General features: G+C 38.8%; 1 protein-coding gene across 1 annotated transcript in view; it reads left to right on the forward strand.

The window, feature by feature from the left end:
- CDC14B (cell division cycle 14B) overlaps window positions 1-9,765 on the forward strand; it is an 81,491-nt gene that overhangs the window by 51,999 nt on the left and 19,727 nt on the right. Inside the window, exons 8-12 of the mRNA XM_045289425.1 lie at window positions 3,631-3,718; window positions 4,004-4,234; window positions 7,340-7,478; window positions 7,623-7,782; window positions 8,972-9,069. Of these exons, the coding sequence (XP_045145360.1) occupies window positions 3,631-3,718; window positions 4,004-4,234; window positions 7,340-7,478; window positions 7,623-7,782; window positions 8,972-9,069 (716 nt within the window). The remainder of the gene's footprint in view (window positions 1-3,630; window positions 3,719-4,003; window positions 4,235-7,339; window positions 7,479-7,622; window positions 7,783-8,971; window positions 9,070-9,765) is intronic.

Consider the following 9,765-nt stretch of genomic DNA (forward strand, 5'->3'; position numbering starts at 1 on the left):
AAAAAAAAAAACGTCTGGCTGCTGTGATTTCAGATCATATACATGAGTTTATTCCAACAAAGTGTTTAAACACGTCTTTTAATCAGTGAATGGCTATAGACAAGTTCTTCTTGTAATGTACTTTTTAGAGTGTTTTTTGGTTGTTTTTAAAGGATGTTTTTTGTAGCCTTTTTTGTAGGGAAGAGCTTATTTTGAGGTCAAAATTGATATAAAAAATTTAACAAAACTCAAATTACTGAAGCTTTTCCACAAGATTTTGGGAATGCTACCCACATAAAACAAGTTTTCAAATGGATCACATATTTCGTATTTTAAGGAAGGCTGTGAAGCCGGCAAAAATAGGCTTAGAGAGAGAAGACCATCAACCTTGACAAATGAAGAAATTGTGGCTGGTGAAAGAAGAGCCTAGAATGACCAATGGGCTAGGTATTGAAGTTCAGCTCTCATGTGGTTTGGTATTTACTATTTTAAGTGAAGATCTCGGCCTCTTCAAGCTTTAGGCTCAAAGGGTGACAAAAGCGCTACTCGAAGATCATCTAGCCTGAAATGCTAATCTTAACAGTTTTTAGAGAAAAGATGAAAGCTATTGAAGATGATTTAGTTAAATGAATGGTAATTGGGAATGAATCTTGGATTCAACCTGGTGGGTCTGGTAGGCCAGTTAAAATCAAGGCAGTTCATCCTTTATTTGAACAAAACATGCAAACAGGTTCTCTCCATAATCTACATGTCTTAGACTCCTTAGGGAGCCCTGTGGGGAAACAAAGATTCAGTACAAGCAAGTGGCTTCCATGGGGATCTACAGGGCCAGTTAAATTCAAAGCAGAGGGGTCACCTCTGAGGGCTGTGAACACTACTTCCTCGAAGGACAACCATGGGGACTTACGGTGAAGTGTTCAGAAAATTGAAAGCTGCATTGATGAGGAAAGGTCAGGAAAGTTGCCCCAAGGACTTCCCCCCCTTAATTACAATGGCCCGATAATTCTTAGAGGCTAGAAAGGATTGTCATGGGGAAAATGTGTTGGGAAACATCACCAATTGACTGTTGCCCATCAGAGCTCTTTTTGTTCTCCACACTTAGGAACATGGTAAAGAAATGCAAGTGGAGTCCCTTGAGGTTGCCAAAATTGCCAGGTTGATGTGGTGTAAATCAGAGAGTACAGAATTCTTCAGGGATGAGTTAAAGAAATGGAAATAGAACCTTCAGAAGTCTTTAAACCTAGATGAAGGATATATCCAGAAAAATTAAGTTTACATTTTTAGATTTTGTTTAATCAAGGTTTTTAGCAATTTTTAAAATTTACCCTTGAATTTTATTGATTTTGTGTTTACTACCCCCCCCCTTTTTTTTTCACGTTTTCTCTGAATTCAAGGCACATTTTACAATCTATGATGTGTGTATTTTAATGAAATCTAGTGGTTGCCAATATCCTAATCACAGGCTTTGATTAAAAAGCAAAACAAAACCCACCACATTTCTGGTTTCATTTTAAAATCAGAACATTTGGCTACCTTGCCCTCATTCCTTCTTGAACCTTTTGCATTTAACACTGGCTCACAAATTTCTCAGGTGATATTTACATCTAGAATGGATTTTGGATCCCTTCCTGGCCTTTGTTTGAGCAACTCTTGGTTAATGTCTTTCTTGTTTATTTTTCTTATCCTCTTTACTTTGAATATTGTTCATTCCATAGTCAGTTTCCCCCAACCCTTAGATGTAAATCTGTATTTTTAACATTTTATTGATACCTAATCTGCATATCATACAATTCAATAATTCAGTTGTTCATTTGTATCAAGAAGAATTGTACAATCACTACCACAATCAATTTTGGAACATTTTCCCACCTTTAAAATGAGTTGTGCAATTACAGTCAGTTATAGTGTTCCCTCCCCACTTCATTGTTTACTCTCCAAAGCCCCTCACCCTCCCAATCTCCCACCACCCCACCACTATATCCCCTATAAATCTTTGCATTAGTTATTATCTCTATGTATCCACTCCTCCATCCTTCACAAAATGGGAACCCCAATAGAAACAATAAAAAAGTCAAAATAAAGTGGTAAGGCTAAAAGAATAATAATATAAACATACATATACAAATAATGAGTAAGAAAGAAAAGACTACCCTCAATATTTAAAAAGCCAGGGAAGAAATTTTTGTCATGGAATACGCAAAGAATACTTCCACCTAGAACAAATTCAGGTTGGGTCAACAGGGAGGTCAGCTGACCAAGTATCAAGTTCAATCCAGCATAATCAATTTTACAGTAATCCCTGTCTGATAGTAAAGCTTTTAGAGACCCTTGCCTGTGGCGTGTGGGGGTCTGCTGTGACTTAGTCTAACTCAGTGGTTCTCAACCTTCCTAATGCCGCGACCCTTTAATACAGTTCCTCATGTTGTGGTGACCCCCAATCATACAATTATTTTCATTGCTACTTCATCACTGTAATTTTGCTACTGTTATGAATCGGGCGACCCCTGTGAAAGGGTCGTTCGATCCCCAAAGGGATCACAACCCACAGTTGAGAACCACTGGTCTAACTAGTGGCTCTGCAGATGGATAGATGTTAGGCTCCCACTGTCTGCCACACCCTTCTATTTGGGTGTCCATAATTTTAGCTCTGATACTTTTCCCTTCATCATATTTGAAATTTGTTATTGTCATCATTGGGTCACACAAGCTGGTGTGCTTCTTCCATGTGAACTTAGTTGACTCCTTTTTTAGAGGGCTGCTTGTTTGAATACAAACCTTTAAGAACCTAGACACTGTTCTGGTTGATATCTGGCCACCATCTACTTTCCTCATCACCCTTTGCGGTAGTGGTTAATTTCTTAATCATTTTCTCATACCCTCCCTTTCATCCCCCTAATTGCAACATTATATTGTTTGTACTCTCCTTTTCCACTGTCAAGCTTCTCTTACTTTCGACTGAAAAGTCTTTGTGGATCCACTGCATTATGGGATGCATTTAAATTGTTAAATTTGAAATTTAAATGGTTTTTCAATCCAAAGGCTTAGTAGCAGGAAGTAACATACTTTAAGTTTTAGTGTAAACTCATGCTTTGTTATAGAGACCTACTGCGATCTCAGTGTACCTGCAATTACTTAGTAAATAGGTAGTAAAGTACTGGAAAGATGTCTCTCGCTAAAACACAAACAAACAAAGTAAATAGTGAAAAGGCTGGAATCTAAAAAGTGTTTTCAACTTTATTCAAAGAATCAAGATTAGTCATATTGGAAACAAGTTAATCATACTAGAAGATAAGAGTTTACAGATCTCTCATAATAGAAAAATTTGCTTTCTTATTAATTGGCAGCAACTGTAATGCTATTTTATTCAGATGAACTAAACAAAGTACTTTGTTTTTCAAAGTTCTGTTTTCCAAAGACTTACTACCTTAGCAAAGTAACATTATTATGAGAAAGTGATTAAGACCGAGAGGGGTTAACTCTTCCCCAGTAATGCACATAGGCTAATTTTTACTATGAGGGCTCATGACCATTAATCCTGAATCAAATGGATTGAAGTCCTGCTGAGACTTCTGGTTGGGGAGCCAAGTGTGGAGCTAGGGAGAGGGAGGGGATGAGGTCTAAATGTGAACTGTGCTGGCCTTCCCTTTGCAGAAAGCAGAAAATGGAGATTTAAATTGGATCATACCAGACCGATTTGTTGCCTTCTGTGGACCTCATACAAGAAACAGACTGGAAAGCGGTATGCCAGAACTTGATGCTGGTACTAGTATGTTTCTGCTGTTGGATATGTCCATCCATCCCCTGCTTGCCTTTGGAAGAAAACAAAAAGTTAAACTAAGCTTTAACCCTTCCTTTTGAACATATCATTTTGCTTGCAACTTTTTTAATCTTGTTTTTTAGTAGAAAATCAAATTGATCATTCAGCATCTAGTTCAGATGCCATTTCTACCCCAATTACAGCTAAAACTTGTATCTGTTGTTTTCTTTCTTCATTTTAAAAGATCTGGTGCATTTCTTTATGTAGGTTACCACCAACATTCTCCTGAAGCTTATATTACGTATTTTAAGAATCACAATGTTACTACCATTATTCGCCTGAATAAAAGGATGTATGATGCCAAGCGCTTTAAGGATGCTGGTTTCGATCACCATGATCTTTTCTTTGCGGATGGCAGCACTCCTACTGATGCTATTGTGAAAGAATTTATGGATATTTGTGAAAGTGCTGAGGGGGCCATCGCAGTGCATTGTAAAGGTATGTGTTTGGAACTGGTTCAAGAATGGCATACATGTCTGAGTATATGGGTCAAAAGATTATGCTCATTAAAATGATATCTCAGAACTCAAAGCTTTTGAAACCATAATTTCTTAGAAAAAGAAACATAATTTGAATGATAATCAATGTAGATAACCCTACAAAGCCTTATTACATTGAAATGTATACATTTATTCACCTGGGTGCATCAGAGAGGAGCCCTGGTAGAGTAGTGGGTTACACATTGGGCTGCCAACCAGATCAGCAATTGGAAATCACCAGCTGCTCTGTGAGAGAAATATAGGATTTCTACACTCGTAAAGAGGTACAGTCTTGGGAACACACATGGGCAGGTCTACCCTGCCCTGTAGGGTCACTATGCATCAGAATCAACTTGAGATGGCAGTGACTTTTTTGAGGGTGTATCAGGAGAACCCTAGTGGTGCCATGGTTAAAAGCTCATGAGGAAATTGAAAGGTTAGTGGTTTGAACCCACTAGCCCCTCTACATGAGAAAGATGTAGCAAAGATTTATGGCCTTAGAAACCCTGTTGTGTAGTTTTACACTATCTTGCATGTTATGGGAGTTGACTTTGTGACAGTGGATGGAGGGTGCATCAGTAAGCTGAACAGTATCCAGGAGTTTGTGGAGCTTGCAGTCTCTCAGGTTCATGTGTTTCCACTGTCTAGTTAAAACTTTGATGAGTGAATGAATGTAAATGAGTACAAGTATGAAGTACTAGAATTTATTCTGTCCTCTTGTTAAGAAAAATCTAAATACCAAAACCAAATTCACTGCCATGATTATGACAGTCGGTTATGACCCACAGTAACTCTATTTAGGCTTTCTGAGACTGAATCTTTACAGGAGCAGACCCAAGCAAACAAACAAATCTCACTGCTCTTGAAGTGACTCATTGTGACATAGGACAGAATAGTAGAATGTCCCCTTTGGGTTTCTGAGACCAAAACTCTTCATGGGTATCGAAAGTTTAATCTTTCTCCCACATTGTCTGGTGGTTTCAAACTGCTGACTTTGTAGTTAGCAGCCCATTGTCTAATCCACAGAGCCACAGAGCTTCTCAAGACAAATTCAACACAGATTGCCTGTTAGACTAAGCAATGAACTTCTTCATTTACAGCTGACCCTCCATCAATAAGCTGTTTTTCATGTCACAGTCTCATTCCCAAATCTCCTGAATTAAAACTGGATTCTAAAATGTCCATTTGGCTTCTATCATTGGGCATATTCTGTGGTTTCAGAAGGACTTTACATAATTTTTTAGAAAAGGGTTATATTCCTCTTTGTTCAGAGACTGAGTTCCTTCCTGTTCCTGCTTTGAGCTTTGCACTGTGGTTTGTAGCTTGCAATGATAATAATCTCTGGTCTCTTTCCTCAAGCAATTTACATTTGGTTGATAAGTCTTTTTTTTTTCTAATCATTTTATTAGGGGCTCATACAACTCTTATCACAATCCATACATACATCAATTGTGTAAAGCGCATCTGTACATTCATTACTCTCATCATTCTCAAAACGTTTCCTCTCCACTTAAGTCCCCTGCATTAGGTCCTCATTTTTCCCCTCCCTCCCCGCTCCCCCTCCCTCACAAGCCCTTGATAATTTATAAATTATTATTTTGTCATATCTTGCCCTGTCCGATGTCTCCCTTCACCCACTTTTCTGTTGTCCATCCCCCAGGGAGGAGGTCGCATATAGTTCCTTGTAACCGGTTCCCTCTTTCCAACCCACTCTCCTTCTACCCTCCCAGTATCGCCACTCACACCACTTGTCCTATAGGGATCATCCGCCCTGGGTTCCCTGTATTTTCAGTTCCTTTCTGTACCAGTGTACATCCTCTGATCTAGCCAGACTTGCAAGGTAGAATTCGTATCATGATAGTGGGAGCGGGGAGGAAACATTTAGGAAATAGAGGAAGTTGTATTTTTCATCGTTGCTACATCGCACTCTGACTGGCTCATCTCCCCAAGACCCCTCTGCAAGGGGATCTTCAGTGGCCTACTAATGGGCTTTGGGTCTCCACTCCGCACTCCCCCCATCATTCACTATGGTAAGATTTTTTTGTTCTGATGATGCGTTATATCTGATCCTTCGACACCTCGTGATTGCATAGGCTGGGGTGCTTCCATGTGGGCTTTGTTGCTTCTGAGCTTGATGGCCGCTTGATTACCATCAAGCCTTTAAGACCCCAGACGCTATACTTTTTGATAGCCGGGCACCATCAGCTTTCTTCGCCACATTTGCTTATGCACCCATTTGTCTTCAGTGATCCGTTCGACACCTCGTGATCACACAGGCTGATATGTTGTTCCATGTGGGCTTTGTTGCTTCTGAGCTAGATGGCTGCTTGTTTACCTTCAAGCTTTTAAGACCCCAGACGCTACATCTTTTGATAGCCGGGCACCATCAGTTTTCTTCACCACATTTACTTATTCACCCACTTTGTCTTCAGTGGTTGTGTCGGGAAGGTGAGCATCATAGAATGCCAGTTTAATAGAAGAAAGTATTCTTGCTTTGAGGGAGTACTTGAGTGGAGGCCCAATGTCCTTTTGATAAATCTTACAATAAAGGTGTGATAGGAGTACCCTGGAATCTCAAATTCAAGAGTGATAAGTTGTACTTGAGCAATCAGAATTGGTTTTCCTAGGTCTGTGGATTTTTTAGATAAACTTTGAAGGAGTGTCATTTCAATAAGCAGAGGACAGAGAAGAGCCTTCTAGGATGAGGCAGTGAAGGATTAGAGTTCCTTAAAAGTAAGTGGTTCTGATAAAATGATTGCTGTATAAATCCCCCACCCCGATCCCCGAGGGGGTCCAACAACAGGAACGTGGGTGAAGGGAGACAGCAGATGGTGTGAAATATGAGAATAATAATAATTTATCAAGGGTTCATGAGGATGGAAGGAAAAAAGAAGAGCTGATTCCAAGGGCTCAATGGCAGTAACTTGTGTTTAAACAAGCTTGGGGACCAGTGCTGAGGGAAGCAAAGTCATGTGGAACCTTTAAAAAAAATCCTCCCTGTCTAACAAAATTCTACAGTATGAGCATATAAAGTAAGGTTTCATTGGCTTGTTGCTTGTCTTAGCGGGTCTTGGACGAACTGGCACTTTGATTGCCTGCTACATCATGAAGCATTACAGGATGTCAGCAGCCGAGGCGATTGCTTGGATCAGAATCTGCCGACCTGGCTCAGTGATTGGACCACAGCAACAGTTTTTGGTGATGTAAGTAGAAAACAGTTTTTGGAATTGCTCAGGGAACAAACAGGTTGGCTATTGAATAGCAGGGAATGTCAACATTTACCTTTAATGGGAAGTTGTTCATTTGTTCCTGAAGAGCCATGTTTTGATATTACTTAAATGTTCTAGGAAAGAAGCAAGCCTTTGGCTGGAAGGTGACTATTTTCATAAAAAGTTAAGAAGTCGAGAGAATGGAAAACACAGGGCAGCTGTCACAAAACTCCTCTTGGGTGTTGATGATATTTCAATAACTGGGGTCAAGAATCAAGATAAGAAAGAGCCTGAACCGGTAATCAAACTATCCACATCTTGCTGTTTTACTTTCTTTCAGTGCTATTAAGAACCCTTTAGGTCATGGAAAAAACAATAGGTAAAATCAATAATCCGCATTTTGAGGGATTATTGTCACATTTAAAAAATATATCTATAGTACTCTGTAAGGAGGCCTTGTAGTGTACTGGGTTATGCATTGGGCTGCTAGCCTAAAGATCAGCAGTTCGAAATCACCAGCTACTCCTTAAGAGAAAGAAGAGGCTTTCTACTCCAGTAAAGAATTACTATCTTGGTGTAAGATATGACAAAATAATAATTTATATATTAAGGGTTCATGAGGGAAGGGGGAGCGGGGAGGGAGGGGCGAAAATGAGGAGCTGATGCCAGGGGCTTACGTGGAGAGCAAATGTTTTGAGAATGATGAGGGTAACGAATGTACAGATGTGCTTTACACAATTGATGTATGCATGGATTGTGATAAGAGTTGTATGAGCCCCCAATAAAATGATGAAAAAGAAAAGAATTACTGTCTTGAAAACTCACACGGGCAGTTCTACTCTGTCCTTTAGGGTTGCTGTGACTCAGAATTAACTCATTGGCATTGAGTTGGGGTTTTTTTTAGTTTGAGCCCTCTAGAAATATTTGACCCCCAAATCATTAAATGGGGTTGCATGTCTATAAAACAAAACTATCTTTAGAAAAGATATGTAACATAAGCTCTTTGAGGTGGACCTAGTTACACCCAGCCGCAAACCCCTGCTCATATAGGGAACCATGGCTCTCAAGTGGAGAAGCAAGGGCTTAGGGGCTGTCAGGCTTATATTGAGTATAGATGAAACAGATTGGGAAATTTTAAAAATAATGTTTTCCAAATTGAAATGCTTTTATGCCTCTTTTGTGTCAGTATACTTAATAATGAGAGAGTGCCATTAGGTTCTGTGGCTATGAAAGGCAACTTTTAGATCTTTGGAATATTGTAAAAGGAAAAAAAATTGGTTCAACAGAAACTTGAAGTGTATATGTAGGGGGGATAGTCTTCATAAAGTTTATGAAAAAAATGTCATTATCTTTTCATTCCATTTTCCCACATATTTTTTGAAGCCCCTTTCTATGTTTATCTGCACTTGCATAAAAGTAGCTCTGATGCTTTACTGCATTAATAGGTGTACAATCATTGACTCAGTATTTTTTTTTTACTTATACAGTATAGTGATGACGACGACATCAATGGAGTGACACAAGGTGACAGGCTTCGAGCCTTGAAAAGCAGAAGACAATTAAAAGCAAATTCAGTTCCCCTCACGTGAGTCTAGTTTCCTTTGTTTGGTTGATGTTATACACTGTGGGCATCTTTCTCTGTTCATTTTTCTCCATCATAATGTACCCATATGTCACTTGAAAACAATTATCAGTGTTATTTAAAATCCAGTGGTGCTTGCCTAAGAAGTTTTTGGCGATCCTTTGTTTATCTGTATCCTCTGTTGCAACTTCATAAGCCTTTAGAGGTAGGAAAACCATATCAGGGATACTCTTTCTCCATGAATAATCTTTAAGTGTCAACTTTGAAGAGAATTATAGCAGATATGAACTCCAGAAAAACAGGTGTGTCCATAGTTATCAAAATTTAAATTAATTAAAACCACTACCATAATTCAGATCATTTATTTTGGTATGATAGAATTTAGTTAGTTGTGACTTAATGATTAACTGGGTATATTATTTTGGTAGAACAATGAACTAGAGTAAATACTATATATTTGTAGTGTATATTCTTATTAGGGAAATATTTCTAAATTACAGGGGAAGACTTACAATGAGAATAGGAGGTTTTATCGTTTACTGAGTGTGTGTGCATTTGTTTGGATTCGGTGTCATGAATTGCTAAAGAGTATTCATAAAGAAGGAGAAGAAAGTGTGGACTACTGTACTTCTTCCTAGACTGTTTCCTAGTAGATGTCTCAATGACATCAGACTCCAAATTTTCAAGTCTTTTTTTTTT

The sequence above is a fragment of the Echinops telfairi genome, unplaced genomic scaffold (genome assembly GCF_000313985.2).
Source record: "Echinops telfairi isolate 266 unplaced genomic scaffold, ASM31398v2 ScPeMD7_27;HRSCAF=92, whole genome shotgun sequence".
In the NCBI taxonomy this organism is placed as follows: Eukaryota; Metazoa; Chordata; class Mammalia; order Afrosoricida; family Tenrecidae; genus Echinops; species Echinops telfairi.